General features: G+C 33.1%; 1 protein-coding gene across 1 annotated transcript; it reads left to right on the top strand.

The window, feature by feature from the left end:
• Positions 1–8,444: 8,444 nt before the first annotated feature.
• LOC139868122 (uncharacterized) lies at positions 8,445–20,292 on the top strand. The gene is made up of 3 exons (XM_071856457.1): positions 8,445–9,351; positions 9,774–10,285; positions 19,621–20,292. The coding sequence occupies exons 1-3, from the start codon at positions 8,445–8,447 to the stop codon at positions 20,290–20,292; spliced, it is 2,091 nt and encodes a 696-aa protein (XP_071712558.1).
• The last annotated feature ends 538 nt before the right edge of the window (positions 20,293–20,830 follow it).

Genomic DNA, 20,830 nt, shown 5'->3' with positions numbered 1-20,830 from the left:
GAAGAAATTCAAATGCTAAAAGAAGAAGACAGATATCGATACAAATCATCGATAGAAGAACCCCCGAAATTAGAGTTAAAGCCACTTCCAAAACATTTGGAATACGCTTATTTACATGGTGAATCTGAATTACCTGTAATAATATCGTCTTCTCTTACTGAAAATGAGAAATCACAACTCATTTCTGTGTTGAAAGCTCATAAATCAGCCATTGCATGGAAGATTCATGATATTAAAGGAATAAGTCCTTCGTATTGCACACATAAAATCCTTATGGAAGAAGTTCATAAAACGTATGTGCAACGCCAACGAAGACTAAATCCTAATATGCAAGATGTAGTTAAGAAAGAGATTATTAAACTGCTAGATGCAGGTTTAATTTATCCAATCTCTGATAGTCCATGGGTAAGCCCAGTTCAATGCGTGCCTAAGAAGGGTGGCATGACTGTCATTACAAATAAGAAAAATGAGCTTATTCCTACTAGAACTGTAACAGGATGGCGTGTGTGTATTGATTATAGAAAATTAAATGACGCCACCAGAAAAGATCACTTTCCCTTACCTTTCATAGATCAAATGTTGGAAAGATTAGCCGGAAATAGTTACTATTGTTTTCTAGATAGATTTTCCGGATATTTTCAAATTCCAATAGCACCCGAAGATCAAGAGAAAACCACATTCACGTGCCCTTATGGTACTTTTGCTTACAAACGCATGCCATTTGGACTTTGCAACGCCCCTGCAACCTTTCAAAGGTGCATGATGGCAATTTTTCACGACATGATAGAAGAATGCATGGAAGTTTTCATGGATGACTTTTCAGTCTTCGGTGATACATTTGAATCATGTCTAGTTAATCTGGAACGAATGCTTCTTAGATGCGAACAATCAAATCTAGTACTTAATTGGGAGAAATGCCATTTCATGGTTAATGAAAGCATCGTTCTTGGACATAAAATTTCAAAAGAAGGAATTGAGGTGGATAGAGCTAAAGTAGATGTAATTGCTAAACTTCCACATCCCACCAATGTTAGAGGAGTTAGGAGTTTTTTAGGGCATGCCGGTTTTTACCGACGTTTCATAAAAGATTTTTCTAAGATTGCCACTCCTATGAATAAACTCCTAGAAAAGGATGCGCCATTCATCTTTTCAGATGAGTGTATCAAATCTTTAAATATTCTTAAAGAGAAACTCACTAATGCGCCGATCATGATAACGCCAAATTGGAATCTACCATTTGAACTCATGTGCGATGCAAGTGATTTTGCAATGGGAGCCGTTTTAGGACAAAGGATTGAAAAACGATTTCAACCTATATATTATGCTAGTAAGACGTTACAAGGAGCACAAACGAACTATACAACTACTGAAAAAGAACTCCTTGCTATTGTCTTTGCTTTTGACAAATTTCGATCATATCTCGTTCTAGCAAAAACGGTGGTCTATACCGACCATTCTGCTCTTAGATACTTATTTTCAAAACAAGATGCTAAACCAAGATTAATCCGTTAGATCTTACTCTTACAAGAGTTTGATATTGAAATCCGAGATAAAAGAGGAGCAGAAAATCTCGCCGCTGATCATCTTTCTCGTCTTGAAAATCCCGAATTAGAAGTTCTGAATGAATCGGCCATACAAGACAACTTTCCTGATGAATATCTATTGAAAATAGATTATAAAGAAATCCCATGGTTTGCAGACTATGCAAACTACTTAGTTTGTGGATTCCTTGAAAAAGGATTATCGTACCAAAGACGAAAGAAATTCTTCAGTGATATAAAACACTATTTTTGGGAAGATCCACATCTGTTTAAAAGTTGTCCCGATGGAATAATACGCCGATGTGTATTTGGAGATGAAGCTAGTAAAATATTAAACCATTGTCACACAGGACCAACAGGAGGGCATTATGGGCCTCAACTAACAGCAAGAAAAGTTTATGAAGCTGGATTCTATTGGCCTACAATTTACAAAGACGCACACCTTCTTTGCAAATCCTGTGATGCATGTCAAAGGGCCGGAAAAATAAGTCAACGTGATGAAATACCACAAAATGTCATCCAAGTATGTGAAGTATTTGACATTTGGGGTATTGACTTTATGGGTCCATTTCCAAAATCTCATAATAATCTATATATACTCGTAGCCATTGATTATGTATCTAAATAGGCGGAAGCACAAGCTCTCCCAACTAACGATGCACGAGTTGTAGTCAACTTTTTAAAACGTCTTTTTGCAAGGTTTAGAACACCGAAAGCTTTAATAAGTGATCGGGGTACTCATTTCTGTAATAATCAACTTGAGAAAGTTCTTAAAAGATATGGAGTAACTCATAAAATCTCCACCGCATATCATCCACAAACAAGTGGACAAGTTGAAAATACCGACCGAGCCTTAAAACGTATTCTAGAGAAAACCGTAGGATCAAATCCGAAGGAATGGTCCATTAAATTGGAGGATGCACTCTGGGCTTTTAGAACAGCCTACAAAACTCCAATTGGAACCACACCTTTTAGACGTGTTTATGGAAAAGCATGTCATCTTCCAGTAGAAATTGAACACAAAGCATTTTGGGCTTTGAAGACATGTAATCTTGATTTACATGAAGCCGGACGTCTACGATTAAGTCAACTAAACGAATTAGAAGAATTAAGACATGAAGCATACGAAAATTCGTTAATCTATAAAGAAAGAACAAAGAAATGGCATGATAAAAGAATCAGAAGTTCAAAAGAATTTAAAGAAGGAGACAGAGTTCTTCTTTTTAATTCACGATTCAAGCTATTTCCTGGAAAATTGAAATCAAGATGGTCTGGACCATTCATAGTCAAAAGAGTTTTCCCATACGGAACGATAGAATTGATAAATTCAAATGGGATTGAATTTAAAGTTAATGGTCACAGAGTTAAACATTACATACATGGTCCGATGGAAGTCGACAACGAAGTTAATCACAATTTCGACACCACAGCTAACTAAGTGTGGGGAGAATCAAGTCTTTAAAAGATAATATGTATTTCTGTTAGAGTTAGATTGTCTGTTTTCGTGTAGTTCTCGAAAATGGAACCCGAATGGTCTTTCCCTAGCAGACCCTAAAGAACTAGTCTTCTTCCCCCATTCTGAATTTTTATTTTTTTTAGGTTTTTACGAAATGAAGACTGTCTGTGAACTAAACCATGGTCTAATGCTACACGCTTTGATCACTAAACGTAATAATGACATACTACCGAGTGAAATAGTATCAGTAATCAGAGAAAGAATGGACGGAGTTAGAAAAGAATCCAGATGCGAAGATAATAAGTTACAATTTGGTAAAGGAAAATCAAAATCCGCAGCGAAAAGAAGAGCACGACACCTAGAACGATGTCACAAATGCGGAAAATGGTCACATGGAGGTAAATGTTCAAATAATCAAACCTATTCAAATACCGAATTTGTTACTTTATGCAGAGACGGACCGTTCATATGTTTAGAAGAAAAGACACTGAATGCTCGAGGTTACGCCTATGTAGCCATGTAAAACCAATTAAACCGACTATCTTATGAATGGGGTAGATCATATAACTAAGAAATCTATTTCACAGGTATGTCTGTACAGTTTTTATTTTATTTTATTTTTAACCTTTTGATAATAAACGCTAATTTGTTCGCTAAAAAGTATTAAATTGGTATTGAATAAAATTAGGTTTGGCGACCGAAATTATTGATATCATTCAAAAATTTATTACATCACTGCGAAATTTAACGTTTATTCTTAAGGTATAAATATCTTTAATCAATCAACCCAAAATATTTCAAAAATTCATCATGAGTTAAATTAGGTTTTGGAACCGAAATTACTTTACCGAAAAGAGGGGCGCATATTTTTGATAATATTTGATTGATTAAAGTGAGATAAAAAGCCAAAAAGATTTTTAATTTTATTTTTACCATGTTTTTTTTAAAATTAATATTTAAATCTTAAATTAATATTGTAAAATTTATAAAAACAATATATTTAAAATTGTAAATATTTGAACCATAATATAAGTTTGGTATGAATTTATAATATGATTTTTTAAATTAAGTTTGGTGTGAATTTTTAATATTAATTTTGAATTTTATATTTAAGTTGTGTGAATTTAAAAACAAAAATTTACTTTATCTCATTAAGTTAAAAATATGATTTTTAAAATTCGTCGTAAGTTGAAGACTAGGTCATTGAACCGAAATTGCTTTACCCGAGGGAGGGACGAGAACTTTTATTATCATTATTTTTAATCTTATTAATTTAAAGTATGCCAAAAAAATAAAAAAATCCAAAAATCTAAGCTTTTAAAACAATCGCTTAAAAAAATGACAAATTTTAAAATTTTATCGAGGGACGGACTAGGGCATCGTTCCGAAACGCCCTCATTCTTAAAAGAAACAAATTTTTAAAATTAATTAATATTTGTTTTATAAGTTAAAGGTTTTATATAAAAAAATAGTATGTATATATTTGTTTGTAGTTTATCTTACAAAATAGGGTAAAACAACGCATTTTCAAAGACTGGCATTAAGTTCAGCAAAAGCAACTAATTTTGACGACAAGATGCAAAATATATGTGAAATAACAACAAGACGGAATGAACAAATGATGTGCACCATTTATCATTCAGCAAACAAACGCCAATATATTTGGAAACTTTGGTAAAAATTTAATCATTTTCACACAAATCACCCTCAATAATTTAAATTATTCCTGATTTCTTGCAAATGAGGGCATTGCAAGATCTTAAGTGTGGGAAGGGGTTAAATTCTTTCGGATTTTAAAATTTTTTACTTTATACACTTGGTTACCATTAAAAATACTAGTAAAGTAGTAGTTGTATTAGAATCTAGTGCTCTCTGATAATAAAGAACAACCCTAGTCTTATATACTGACTACCCAATTCTAGTAAAATTTTTAAAAAATTTTCAATTAAATGAACTCAAATTCATGTTTATACATATTTATGAACGATAAAACTAGGTTTTAACACCGAAATTATTGTTACCTCGGAAAGGACATAAATTGAGAAACAAACCAAAATGTTAAAATTCATTTAAAATGGAATAGAGGACGATAAAAAGGAAAATAAAAGCCAAGTGTGGGAAAATTTACCAAGTTATCTTAAACATATGTCACATATATCTGTAACAAATAACTGAAAATACTTTTGCTTTGGACTAAACTAAACTGTTTTACCCGATGAAAGAAAAGAATAGATGGATCTACACGATGAATCAATTCCATCATTAAAAGGAAGTAAAGTCTTCCGAAAAAGAAACGCGCTTCTTGATTTAGGTCATGAAGTTGTCGTCCAGACCAGCTGTAGGTTGACGAAAAATCTAGAAAAGTCATCACTAAAATCAGCAGGAAATCCACGGACCTCAGCATTAAACAGGGTCGTCAAGTGGTCAGATTTATCCTAACCATGAGAAGGATTTATCTTGTACAATGGGGGGGCACCATGCAAATTAGCTGGATAAGACTAATGAATCAGATCCCCAGAAAGGATAATCTCCTTAAAAATTAAAAATCAGCTTTTAAGAGTGATATCACTCAATCCTTGAGATTGACCTTAAAGATTGAGAATTACAAACTCATGGAATTCAATGATATCTAAACTCGAGCTTGAACGAGAAAATATTTTGATCAAAATTACAAACCGATTTGTTTTCTGAAAACCCTATTTTCAATACGTTCATTACCATTGAACGTAAAATCCTAGTAATTCACCTGGAATTCATTAGGTCACCTGAACCAAATCGGGTGTCAACCGTAAGAACGGTGGTTGCATAGTGGTCAAAGACAGGACCTTGTGCCATACCGAAAAATCATAAGGGTGAGCTTTACTATTGCTCCTACCAAGGATAGTAATTGCGTCCGACACGTTATAGACCATAATTAAAAGAATGTCAGGGGACATTGCCTTAACAGTCGCTTGTTCAACGCTTTCCTTTACAACCGGACGGTAGTTTACCGAAAGGTAATATACGGGACAAGTAAACTGGACGTGTTGCTTTCCAAATACAAGGTTAGCAAGTGGGTGACACAAAACCATAAGTTTTGAGCTAAAATTTTCAAATCTGAAACCCACCAAACCCACAAAAATATTTTGCAAACACCGGTAAAGGGTTATTCCGGAAAACTTATCTAGGGTAAAAACTAGATTTAATTTTCAAAAGATCAAATGTTTTCATAAAGATCCAGTTTCCTTAATGGATCTAAATTTTTATAGTCATGTGGGACTGTAAACCATATCGTTACTACCATTGTTTATACCACCGTATAGAAATCACTGATGTACAAAGTGTGAAGAATAAAGAAGTGATTCTAGTATTTCAAGACGATATTGCTTGAGGACAAGCAACGCTCAAGTGTGGGAATATTTGATAATGCTAAAAACGAACATATATTTCATAGCATTATTCCTCAAGAAAGACAAGCTTTTAGTTGCAATTGTTCTATTTACAAGTGATATTCGTTTAAATAATAAAAGGTGAAGAAAAAAGACAGATTCGACGAATTGAAGACGCAAACGACCAAAAAGCTCAAAAGTACAAAAGACAATCAAATAGGTTCCAATTATTGATAAGAAACGTCTCGAAATTACAAGAGTACAAGATTCAAAACGCAAAGTACAAGATATTAAATTGTACGCAAGGACGTTCGAAAATCCGGAACCGGGACCAGAGTCAACTCTTAACGCTCGACGCAACGGACTAAAAATTACAAGTTAACTATGTATATAAATATAATATAATATATAATTAATTATATATATATTATATTTATAAATAAAAACCGTCGGCAGAGAAAGACTCTAAAGTTGTGAGCTGTAAATTCATTCTCCGCGACTCGCGGAGTTTGAAGGCAAAAATGCCGCGAGTCGCGAAGCCCCAAAAGTCGAATTTTCCTATAAAAGCAACTGAATTCTGATCGCAAATCATCATCTTTTTTTCTCCTCATTCATACGATATATTTATATTTATAATTTATATTTTAATTATAATTTTAATTATAATTCTAATAATAAGGGTATGTTAGCAAATGTTGTAAGGGTGTAAGTCGAAATTATGTCCGTGTAACGCTACGCTATTTTTAATCATTGTAAGTTATGTTCAACCTTTTTATATTAATGTCTCGTAGCTAAGTTATTATTATGCTTATTTAAAACGAAGTAATCATGATGTTGGGCTAATTACTAAAATTGGGTAATTGGGCTTTGTACCATAATTGGGGTTTGGACAAAAGAACGACACTTGTGGAAATTAGACTATGAACTATTAATGGGCTTTATATTTGTTTAACTAAATGATAGTTTGTTAATGTTAATATAAAGATTTACAATTGGGCGTCCCTATAAATTACCATATACACTCAATCGGACACGATGGGCTGGGTATTTATATGTACGAATAATCGTTCATTTAACCGGACACGGGAATGGATTAATAGCCACTAGAATAATTAAAACAGGGGTGAAATTATGTACAAAGGACACTTGGTATAATTGATAACAAAATATTAAAACCTTGGGTTACACTCAGTCGACATCCTGGTGTAATTAATAAACAAAGTATTAAAATCTTGTTACAGTTTAAGTCCCCAATTAGTTGGAATATTTAACTTCGGGTATAAGGATAATTTGACGAGGACACTCGCACTTTATATTTATGACTGATGGACTGTTATGGACAAAAACCAGACGGACATATTAAATAATCCAGGACAAAGGACAATTAACCCATGGGCATAAAACTAAAATCAACACGTCAAACATCATGATTACGGAAGTTTAAATAAGCATAATTCTTTTATTTCATATTTAATTTCCTTTATTTTATATTTAATTGCACTTCTAATTATCGCATTTTTATTGTTATTGTATTTAATCGCACTTTTAATTATCGTACTTTTTAATTATCGCAAGTTTATTTTATCGCACTTTTATTATTCGCAATTTCATTTATCGTTATTTACTTCATGCTTTAATTTAAGTCTTGTATTTATTTTTAATATTTTACATTTGGTTTTAACTGCGATTAAAGTTTTAAAATCGACAAACCGGTCATTAAACGGTAAAAAAACCCCCTTTATAATAATAATATTACTTATATATATATTTGTATTTTTATAAAAGTAAACTAATATAGCGTTGAGCTTTGTTTAAAAAAGATTCCCTGTGGAACGAACCGGACTTACTAAAAACTACACTACTGTACGATTAGGTACACTGCCTATAAGTGTTGTAGCAAGGTTTAAGTATATCCATTCTATAAATAAATAAATATCTTGTGTAAAATTGTATCGTATTTAATAGTGTTTCGTTGTAAAATTTAATAGTATTATATACCACTCCGCTACCACATCATCTACTATCCGGGATCACTTTTTAAGGATCTTTAGCACTCCAGTGGGCCATCACAGGCCGGTTATGGCTACTGTTTTCCCCCCAGGGTCTGTTCTGCCCAATGGGCCTGCTGGCTCGCATTATGGGCCTATTGGGCTTGCGAATCTGCTGGATAATATGCTGACTGTGAATGAGGCTGCTGATCTTGAAGCAAGGTTTACCGAAACAGAAATTTGGGAGGCAGTGAAAGGGTGTTGTAGCTCAAAAGCGCCGGGCCCGGATGGTTTTAACTTAAAATTCTACAAATTGTATTGGGATGTCATTAAAAGTGTTCTACTTGCAGCTATAAACTCTTTTTGGGAGTACGGAGAAATTAGTAAGGGATGTAATGCCTCGTTTATCACTCTTGTCCCGAAGAAATCAAACCCAGTGTCATTGAACGAATATCGACCTATTAGTTTGATCGGAAGCTACTACAAGATCATTGCTAAGCTCTTATCTAATAGACTTAAGAAAGTGGTTCCTAAACTTGTAAGTAGTGAACATAGCGCGTTTATAAAGGGGAGAAACATCCTTGATGGTGCGTTGATTGCAAACGAAGCTTTGAACTACATAAAAGTGAAACGTGAGAAGGGGTTGATTTTTAAAGTTGACTTCGAGAAAGCGTTTGATAGCTTAAGTTGGGATTTCCTTGAAGAAATGATGTCTCTTATGGGTTTTGGCTTGAAATGGAGGAAGTGGATCATGTCATCACTTGAATCGGCTTCTATATCCATCCTTGTTAATGGATCCCCAACGTGTGAGTTTAACCTAGGTAGAGGTGTAAGGCAAGGTGACCCATTGTCTCCTTTCCTTTTCATTTTAGCAGCGGAAGGGTTAAATGCCCTCACCAAATCGGCGGTTTCACGAAAACTTTTTGATGGTCTTTTGATTGGTAAGGATTCGGTGGTTCTTTCTCATTTGCAATACGCAGATGATACAATCTTTTTCGGTAATTGGAGTGAAAATAATATCCGAAACGTCATGAATATTTTAAAATGTTTTGAACGTACATCTGGGCTCAAAGTAAACTATAATAAGAGTAATTTGATTGGCGTAGGGTGGATAATAATGAGGTGAAAATCTTGGCTTCAAAATATGGGTGCAACATTGGTTCGATCCCGTTTATATACCTTAGACTCCCGGGTGGTGCTAGAATGAATAGATATGATAGTTGGGATCCGGTTATTAAAAAATTCGAAAAACGGTTGTCGGATTAGAAAGCACGATCGGTGTCTCATGGTGGACGTGTGACTCTTGTGAAAGCGGTGCTAAATAGTATCCCGTTGTATTATTTCTCGCTCTTCCGTGCGCCGTCGAGTGTTCTAAAAAAACTTGAGTGTGTAAGACGTAATTTCTTTTGGGGCGGGTCAGGAAACGAATCTAAAATTGCTTGGGTTAAATGGGAGGATATTATACTACCTTATGATTTGGGCGGGTTAAATTTGGGCTCCTTGAGAAACAAAAATTTATCATTGATTTGTAAGTGGTGGTGGAGGTTTAAAACCGAAACCTCCACTTTGTGGGCTAAAATTATTTCAAGCATTTATGGGCCATCGGGTGGGCTTGGTCCGGGGGGTGTTACATCTAATGTGGGTTCTTCTTGTTGGACTTCAATTATCAAAACAAGTTTCTTCCTTTACGAGCTTGGCCTCAATTTCAGTCTATCCTTCACAAAAAATATTGGTGATGGATCGAGTGTCTCTTTTTGGAATGACATCTGGATTGGAGATGTATGCTTAAAAGACAAATTCAGCAGGCTTTGGCGTATCGACAACAACCAAGATTGTACTGTTCGTGATCGGCTTCTTTGCGTGGAGAATGGATATGTTGAGGCCTGGGATTGGATCAGACAGCCCAGGGGACGTGCTGCAGGGGATTTAGTCGTACTCTGTGACGATCGCTCCAAATCCATATGGACGAACACATCATTCATTGATTTCATTGCGAGGTATTTGACCTCTATATGATACGTTTTGTAAACATTGCATTCTTTTGAAAAGGCATACCATAAATGAATATTTAAATCAAAGGTTTTCGACATCTGATGATTTCTACATATAGACAATCACCGTATATAATAGTTTACAATAGTACTTCCGTTGACAATGCAGTCAAAATAAGGTACATGATGATGAATTGGTGAATGCAACGTTTTCTTGAAAAATATGCCATATAAGACTCCATGCACATAGCTTGTCTATCATATAAGCAAACAGCGGAAGACTTCTAGGGAACCTGAGAATAAACATGCTAACAATTGTCAACACAAAGGTTGGTGAGTTCATACTTTGTATGTTTCACATAATCTGCATATAAAGATGGATCACAAGATTTCAGTTGTTTCATCCAGAAACGTTTATCAAAATATTCTACGAAATTGAGCACCCTGGTAACTAAACTTAACGTATATATAATTTGTACCCTTTGTATAATCATCTTAATAATACACGCAAACCAACGTGTACGCTTCTCAAATAGCATACGTCCGTTAAAAGGCTAGGGCTCTAGCTCAGACGGGGATATCAAGCCCTATGGATCCATATACTACTACTCGCGCCCACCAGTTCTTATAACTGGCAGTTAACAGTTACCAAAGCTAAGGGATTTTCGGTTCAAACTCAGTGTAGAATTTAGTATGTACTTGTATCCATTGCGTTTAAAATAAAGTGCATGTATTCTCAGCCCAAAAATATATATTGCAAAAGCAATTAAAAAGGGATCAATGAAACTCACCTTAGCAGCACATACAGTTGTTCATCGTAATGTAACCGAAACTCAGTATATCAAAGAATCGTAGATCTCAACCTAGAGAACATATGTTGGTCAATAAATGTCTATCAATCTAGGTCAGGTCATAGTGTATCACAATCCTAATGCTCGAGATTGACATATAAAAGTTATCCAAAGTCGTTTCAAAAAGTCAATTTTGACAATAGTATAACAAAACGAGACGTACCTTATATAAGGATTCATTTACTCGGTTGGTAATATTCAAAAATCCAATTTATCAATCTCGTAAACAAGTTGTTTAAATCTTAATTGTAGATTCAAAAGCAATTTCAATTAACTTCAATCATAATTCAGTTGCTCATATCTTTTAATCCGTTCATCGAAATTATTCGATATCTAAATGAAAAGTTATTGATTTTTCGCCAGGTTTCCAAAAACATGTATATCATATACCTTTTACCAGTAATATATGTATTTAATTCGTGATCTATTATAAACTGTTTAACGACGAAATTTAGCATACACGTATGTATAAATATATACTCGAGCACTAGACATGGATACACAATTAATATATAAAAGATAAAATATGAGTGCTTACGTATCAATATTGATATTCAATATTGTAGGATAGTACGTAGAAGTAACGGAGATGATAAACACTAGGTTTAACTTACGAGCAAAACCCTCGAACAATACCCATAACCTCCTTAGTAATAACCCATAGTTTCCTTAGCTCTATCCCACTTGAAAACCCATTTTGAAAGTGACACGCTCATGACCTCGTCGTAGTATTTTAAGTGATATAATTAATAATAATAATACTATTAATAATAAAAAAATAATAATAATAATAATCTTAATAATAATAATAATAATAATAATAATAATAATAATAATAATAATAATTTAAATAAATAAATTTACACATAGTAATATATGTGTAAAACAACTCGCGCAGAAACCTGGTATTTATAGGCATAATTCCTGATTCTGATGCCCATGCGATCGCATGGGTTTTATGCCTATTTCTCATGCGATCGCATGGTCGTCAGATCCAGCTCACATATTTTTGTTTTTTTGTTTGTCGACATAATAATTAATAATATATATAATATATTTAATTTATATAATTAATTATATATTATATTAAATTCACATGCATAGTTAACTTGTAATTTTTGTTCCGATAAGTCGTACGTTGTTACGCGACTTATGTCCCGGTTCCGGTTTTTCGAGTGTCCCTTCGTACGCTGAGAAAACTTGTAATTTTCATTCTGGGACACGTACCTTTGTCAAAATATAGCCTTAAATTATCCCTAAATTATACCACCCAGAGTATATCTTAAACTTTAGAGTATTTTTGTCATTTACTTCTATAAATCATTGTCTCGTTATTTATTAATATAATAGTATTTATCAAACGTTTCATAACCAAGTTAATATCTATTCTCAATATTTATAAACACGTTTTAAAATACGTATCGCAAGTTATTCATATAATTAATTCTTAACAGTTAATATTCCTTATTATTGTATGTGTCCAAATTACGTTATTTAAACAAATAATTCACCATTTATTCCGAATACCGTTAAAATGAATGATTTCTCAAATCAAGTGGACCTCTCAACAGAGACTCGTAATAATATCATAATTCTTAAGAGACTCGGTAAATATCTTTTACTTGAATCGTTTGGCATAATCTTTTAACTCTGTAGTTAAATATATCAATCAGATAATTAAACCAATAAGTTTAATGCACAGTATCATATCCTCAACACTTTGTTACGTTTTCAAGTTATAGTATATGTATCTATATATAATTGTTCGCGTTTCGTTGAGAACAATCGAAGATTAATTGAACAGTTCAAAATTTTGAGATTTAACTTCATAGACTTTGTTTATCGTGTCGGAAACGTTAATCATACAAGATTAAGTTTAAATTTGGTCAGAATTTTCCGGGTCATCACAGTACCTACCCGTTAAAGAAATTTCGTCCCGAAATTTGAGTGAGGTTGTCATGGCTAACAATAAAAAAAAAATTTTATGACGAATATGAGTCGATAAATAGAGTTTTATCACCGTTGAATAATATGGATAAAACAATCTAATTACTTGAAGCGTATGAGAGAAGCCGTCGTAATAAAGTGAAATGGAGAATAGAGATGCGTCTTATCTCTTGACGTAGTAACGATTGATTTCCGGAATTTAAGGAATAAAAAATCTTCATAATCTAAATAAGATTTGATTCTTCGGGAATTAAGAAAATTAAGATTTCCTTTGATTAATTGCGTAATCTGCCTCGATTGTTATGTCTGATATTTTGCTATAAATTGCCCACTTCCGTTTCATTATTTTCACCACTCCCACATCTTCTTCCTCATTTCATACTTCCAAAAGATTGTGAAATGCTTCATCCAGTTCTGATTCTTGATATACTCCTAACCTTCATATCTGTCATTCTTCTCTTTCATTTACCACCGGAGGATTTTATTTACTTTTACTTTTATCTTGGGGTTATAGCGTTATTAATTTTCCCGTGTCTTTACGTTGCAATACGTATTGATATACACGGTTTGTAAATTTCGAGGTTGTTTTCGGGCTTTATATTTTCCATTATATTTCGGAGCTTCATGCTTTCGTTTTCTCTTCCCGACTTTAAGTCAAGCGAATAATGGTCCTAAATTCGTAGCTATACATTTCGGAATGAACATAATTAATGTTCTAAGAAAGAAACGGTAATAGCACAATCTGACTTGTCAAATTACCAGAATACCTTGAAAAAGACCGAATCATTAAGAAAATATTTTCTTGATATTTTTAGAGATTATATAGAATGAAAGAGTTATGTAACATGGTTCATGATGAGGGTATGATCTGTGAACCTTTATCACGTTCCATTAGAAACTCAGCATGACTTACTGTAATATAATCACGTTGATCAAGTGTCATTATATTATACTAACTCATGCTTCAATTCCCAACACTACTTCAAAAACATCCATTTTTTGAAATTTTCAGAAATTAGAAACTAAAATAGTTTCTTTTATGATGTAACACAGATAGCGTGAAGAGATAAATGATTTCAGATAAGAATAGTTATGAAAATATCTTCAGAAATATGGAGGATATTTATAATGGAAGATACGATGATATCTTAGAATTTTTAATATCGGAGGATGATGCGGAAAATCTGTCTGTGAAGGTTTAGAATAAGAAGTAAGATTCTTACTAATGGTTTTAGCAGACACTGAATCATTTGGATTCTTTGAAGGTAGATTTCGTCCTTGTGATTTGTCTACAGCTTCCTTCATACTTTGCTCAACCCGTTTTCCAGTTTCAAACCTTCTCTTTTTCTGTGCTTTTCCAACACACTACTCTTTATCATCAAACTTTCAACTGTTAAAGTCGTTTATAGTTTTTGCTGATTCATCAGCATTTTTCCAAAATTCGTAGAACTAGTTTCGTAGTTTGGGGTGTTTTTCAGAAACTTCACATTCGAAGTATGTAAGTCTAAAAGATAGACATTGTATGTATATATATAACTGTTGGCGTAGAATTGCTGCGAAATTCAAAATACTGGTTGCTAATTCCCGGTAGTTGGTATGGCAATTATTGTTACAAGATGTGGATGAGTACATGATAGGGTTTTAATGAGTATAATGATTTTTCAGAAGGTCAAGGATTAATGAAGTTGTTAGTAAATTTACTACTAATGTGATGGAACATAAAAGGTTCCCCGGTAACAAAAACGTATATGTCAAGGTTACAATAAGGTTAATCAGAAAAGTCGAAGTTGACTGGTTGAAAGTGTGATAAAACTGGATACTTTGAAAAGGATGGCAAGATTATTTTCAGTAATAACAATGCTAAAGGATCTTTCACATTTTTGAAGTCAAAGTATAGCTTTGAAAGATGTAGAGATCTAAGAATGATGTCACCCGTTAAATCTTGACTTGGATTCTGATCCATCAATATCAGAATATGTAATTGAATTTGTATGGAAACGATTGTATATCGCTGTGAGCATAGTTAATAATTTTTGAATCAAAGTTGAAGAATGTACAGTGTAACATATTAATTGTGAACTTATATATTCCCGAGTATTACCTACCCGTTAAAGATTTCACAATTAATATTTTGTACAAAAGAATTTTCATTACAGTATTTATGAAAATATATGTATGTATATTTCTTCAGATGTAATACAGATTTAATGAGTTAATATCATATTAAGCTCATTTGATTTTTAACTTGAATTAGAAATGAATAATCTCTAAAACATTAGAGATTACATAATCTTCGCGGAGTATTTCACTAATGAAATCAATACTTCATTATTTATTCTTATTGATATTCCTTGGTGAAGGGTGTTGATATTCGTGGAATTCTTGCAAACTTCACAAGGTGCAAATGATGTTTTCTAGAAAGTTTCGAGTGCATCGAAGATGAAAGTGTAAAATCAACCATGTTATTGAATAATACACTTGGTTTATTATGAAATGAAATTCATTGAATTGAAACAGAGATTGTAGTTATCGATGATTAAGCCGTTAATGAAGGATGTACATCATTGCATATTAGTAATATGAACTAACCGAGTAGTACCTACCAGTTAAGATTCACACGTAATAGCTTAGTACGAAAATATTTATTTTGATTTCAAAATTCATATATATTAAATATACATAAAATTTCTTCAGGGGAAATGAGTTAATACTTCATCGGTTATTGTTGCTGGTATTTCTTGGTAACTACGGTGCGTATGACGTTGATGTTCGTGGAACAGATTGTGAAGTTGAGGTTTGCGATGCGGATGTTGTTGGTGGTGGTAATGGTACTGTTGGTGTTGTTGTCGGTGGTACTGTTGATGCCGGTGATGCTGCTGGTGTTTGTAACCTTTGCACCATATTCTCCAAAGCCACTACCCGAGCACGAAGCTCGTTGACTTCTTCTACTACACCGGGATGATTGGCGGTTCGGACGAGCGGATGAATAAGATCCAGAATTTGAGATAGTATATTATCGTGACGAGATACTCTGGAAATGAGAGAGAAAATGGTGTCTCGAACAGGTTCGCCGGTAAGTGCTTCAGGTTCTTCGCCAAGAGGGCAATGTGGTGGGTGAAAGGGATCGCCTTCTTCTTGTCGCCAATAATTAAGTAGGCTACGAACCCATCCCCAATTCATCCAGAATAGATGATGGCTAATTGGTTGATCCATTCCGGTTACACTGTCTTCGGAATTCAGGTGAATATCCATATCGGAATAGCTGTCAGAGTTTGAACTAGATACGGGATCCATCTTGTATAAATAGGGAGATGATTTTTGATATGAATTAGATTATAGAATTTAGTTTGGTATTCTTCAATACATAATTTACATATGTATATATAATACCAAATTCCATAAATCACGGAGAAATTTTCGAAAGATATCAGGAAAAGTTTACAGTAACAGATACGCTAAGATATGAATTTTTGTCTATACACTATTTAGCAATAAATGCAGGAAAACGTGTCTAGACTTAAGAATGATAAGCATGTAATTTCCGACAAGAAATGATAAACAAAACTTTTAACTTGCAGACACGGTCGAAGTCCAGACTTACTAATGCATCTTAACAACTATCAGTTAGACACATTCATGCAAGACCTGATTCGCTAGGACCAACGCTCTGATACCAACTGTGACGATCGCTCCAAATCCATATGGACGAACACGTCATTCATTGATTTCATTGCGAGGTATTTGACCTCTATATGATACGTTTTGTAAACATTGCATTCTTTTGAAAAGGCATACCATAAATGAATATTTAAATCAAAGGTTTTCGACATCTGATGATTTCTACATATAGACAATCATCGTATATAATAGTTTACAATAGTACTTCCGTTGACAATGCAGTCAAAATAAGGTACATGATGATGAATTGGTGAATGCAACGTTTTCTTGAAAAATATGCCATATAAGACTCCATGCACATAGCTTGTCTATCATATAAGCAAACAGCGGAAGACTTCTAGGGAACCTGAGAATAAACATGCTAACAAGTGTCAACACAAAGGTTGGTGAGTTCATAGTTTGTATGTTTCGCATAATCTGTATATAAACATGGATCACAAGATTTCAGTTGTTTCATCCAGAAACGTTTATCAAAATATTCTACGAAATTGAGCACCCTGGTAACTAAACTTAACGTATATATAATTTGTACCCTTTGTATAATCATCTTAATAATACACGCAAACCAACGTGTACGCTTCTCAAATAGCATACGTCCGTTAAAAGGCTAGGGCTCTAGCTCGGGTGGGGATATCAAGCCCTATGGATCCATATACTACTACTCGCGCCCACCAGTTCTTATAACCGGCATTTAACAGTTACCAAAGCTAAGGGATTTTCGGTTCAAACTCAGTGTAGAATTTAGTATGTACTTGTATCCATTGCGTTTAAAATAATGTGCATGTATTCTCAGCCCAAAAATATATATTGCAAAAGCAATTAAAAAGGGATCAATGAAACTCACCTTAGCAGCACATACAGTTGTTCATCGTAATGTAACCGAAACTCAGTATATCAAAGAATCGTAAATCTCAACCTAGAGAACATATGTTGGTCAATAAATGTCTATCAATCTAGGTCAGGTCATAGTGTATCACAATCCTAATGCTCGAGATCGACATATGAAAGTTATCCAAAGTCGTTTCAAAAAGTCAATTTTGACAATAGTTTAACAAAACGAGACGTACCTTATATAAGGATTCATTTACTCGGTTGGTAATATTCAAAAATCCAATTTATCAATCTCGTAAACAAGTTGTTTAAATCTTAATTGTAGATTCAAAAGCAATTTCAATTAACTTCAATCATAATTCAGTTGCTCATATCTTTTAATCCGTTCATCGAAATTATTCAATATCTAAATGAAAAGTTATTGATTTTTCGCCAGCTTTCCAAAAACATGTATATCATATACCTTTTACCAATAATATATGTATTTAATTCGTGATCTATTATAAACTGTTTAACGACGAAATTTAGCATACACGTATGTATAAATATATATACTCGAGCACTAGACCTGGATACACAATTAATATATAAAAGATAAAATATGAGTGCTTACGTATCAATATTGAGATTCAATATTGTAGGATAGTACGTAGAAGTAACGGAGATGATAAACACTATGTTTGACTTACGAGCAAAACCCTCGAACAATACCCATAACCTCCTTAGTAATAACCCATAGTTTCCTTAGCTCTATCCCACTTGAAAACCAATTTTGAAAGTGACACGCTCATGACCTCGTCGTAGTATTTTAAGTGATATAATTAATAATAATAATAATAATACTATTAATAATAATAAAATAAATAATAATAATAATCTTAATAATAATAATAATAATAATAATAATAATAATAATAATAATAATTTAAATAAATAAATTTACACATAGTAATATATGTGTAAAACAACTCGCGCAGAAACCTAGTATTTATAGGCATAATTCCTGATTCTGATGCCCATGCGATCGCATGGGTTTTATGCCTATTTCTCATGCGATCGCATGGCCGTCAGATCCAGCTAACATATTTTTGTTTTTTTGTTTGTCGACATAATAATTAATAATATATATAATATATTTAATTTATATAATTAATTATATATTATATTAAATTCACATGCATAGTTAACTTGTAATTTTTGTTCCGATAAGTCGTACGTTGTTACGCGACTTATGTCCCGGTTCTGGTTTTTCGAGTGTCCCTTCGTACGCTGAGAAAACTTGTAATTTTCATTCTGGGACACGTACCTTTGTCAAAATATAGCCTTAAATTATCCCTAAATTATACCACCCAGAGTATATCTTAAACTTTAGAGTATTTTTGTCATTTACTTCTATAAATCATTGTCTCGTTATTTATTAATATAATAGTATTTATCAAACGTTTCATAACCAAGTTAATATCTATTCTCAATATTTATAAACACGTTTTAAAATACGTATCGCAAGTTATTCATATAATTAATTCTTAACAGTTAATATTCCTTATTATTGTATGTGTCCAACTTACGTTATTTAAACAAATAATTCACCATTTATTCCGAATAACATTAAAATGAATGATTTCTCAAATCAAGTGGACCTCTCAACAGAGACTCGTAATAATATCATAATTCTTAAGAGACTCGGTAAATATCTTTTACTTGAATCGTTTGGCATAATCTTTTAACTCTGTAGTTAAATATATCAATCAGATAATTAAACCAATAAGTTTAATGCACAGTATCATATCCTCAACACTTTGTTACGTTTTCAAGTTATAGTATATGTATCTATATATAATTGTTCGCGTTTCGTTGAGAACAATCGAAGATTAATTGAACAGCTCAAAATTTTGAGATTTAACTTCATAGACTTTGTTTATCGTGTCGGAAACGTTAATCATACAAGATTAAGTTTAAATTTGGTCAGAATTTTCCGGGTCATCACATACTCTCACGTTTACTTGCGGATTTTAAGTTTGATTCGAGTGGGCGTGATAGTTGGCGATGGCATCCGGGTTCAAACGGATGTTTTTATACTAGTAAACTGACCTCAATGATTGATGAAAAGACTCTTATTTCGGGTGCAAACAGCGGGGAAACTCTTAGAAATAATCTTACTCCTAAAAAAGTTGAAATCTTTGTGTGGCGTGCAAGAAAGAAGCGACTTCCGATTTTAATTGAACTGGACAAACGTGGCATCGACCTACACTCGGTTAGATGTCCACTTTGTGACGGGGATATTGAATCGGTGGATCACTCTATTCTTTCTTGCAAGCTCGCGTCCGAGGTATGGTCTAAAGTCTTTGATTGGTGGGGGTTGCCTTTTCATTCGAATATAGATATTGGTGAGATCTTTGTTGAACATCCAAACCTTGCTTATTCGACTCATAGCTCAAAAATATGGCAAGCGGTGACTTGGATTTGTGGCTATCTCATTTGGGGGAATAGGAATCGGAAGGTTTTTAAAGGAAAATCATGGAACGCTCCTATGGCTCTATGTGAAATTCAAGTGAAGACTCATGAATGGATTGCAAGAAGGTGCAAACACAAAACAATTGACTGGCATAACTGGCTTCATAATCCTCGATGTTTCTTGTAATAAGTGTGCGTCTTCTAGTCGTGTATTTGATTGTATAGTCAATTTGTAAGTGAGTGTGTCTGCTCGTAACCTCTTGTTCCGAGCTGTGGTGCCCTTATTGGGTAGATTCTTGTAATATTTCGTGTTTTTGTTTGAATATAATTTGCTTTTCCAAAAAAAAAATAATAATAATAATAATAATAATAATTACAGTTTGCATAAACACAATTTTATCCTTTGAAACCGATCCATTCCGTGTCTAAAAAACGGTTTATCTAACATCTCAAATAATATTAGTCAACATTTCATCCAAACCTTTTAAAACCTTATATCACATACGAGTATAATGACAGATCGAACACAGCATATTATTATACTAATATTAATATAGTTAATAATTAATGATTAATATAATGAAAAATAAACTTATAAGGAATCCCAAAAGGCTAAAATCTTAAAAAAAAAAAAATAATAATAAAATAAAAATAAATAAATAATGGAAATCTTTGAATTCATATACAAGTTGGACGAAATCGGTGAAACATATTATTTTAGATGG

This window comes from Rutidosis leptorrhynchoides, chromosome 9 (assembly GCF_046630445.1).
Source record: "Rutidosis leptorrhynchoides isolate AG116_Rl617_1_P2 chromosome 9, CSIRO_AGI_Rlap_v1, whole genome shotgun sequence".
Taxonomy (NCBI): domain Eukaryota; kingdom Viridiplantae; phylum Streptophyta; class Magnoliopsida; order Asterales; family Asteraceae; genus Rutidosis; species Rutidosis leptorrhynchoides.
The sequence above is the reverse complement of the archived record's forward strand: the minus strand, read 5'-3'. Positions and strand labels throughout refer to the sequence as shown.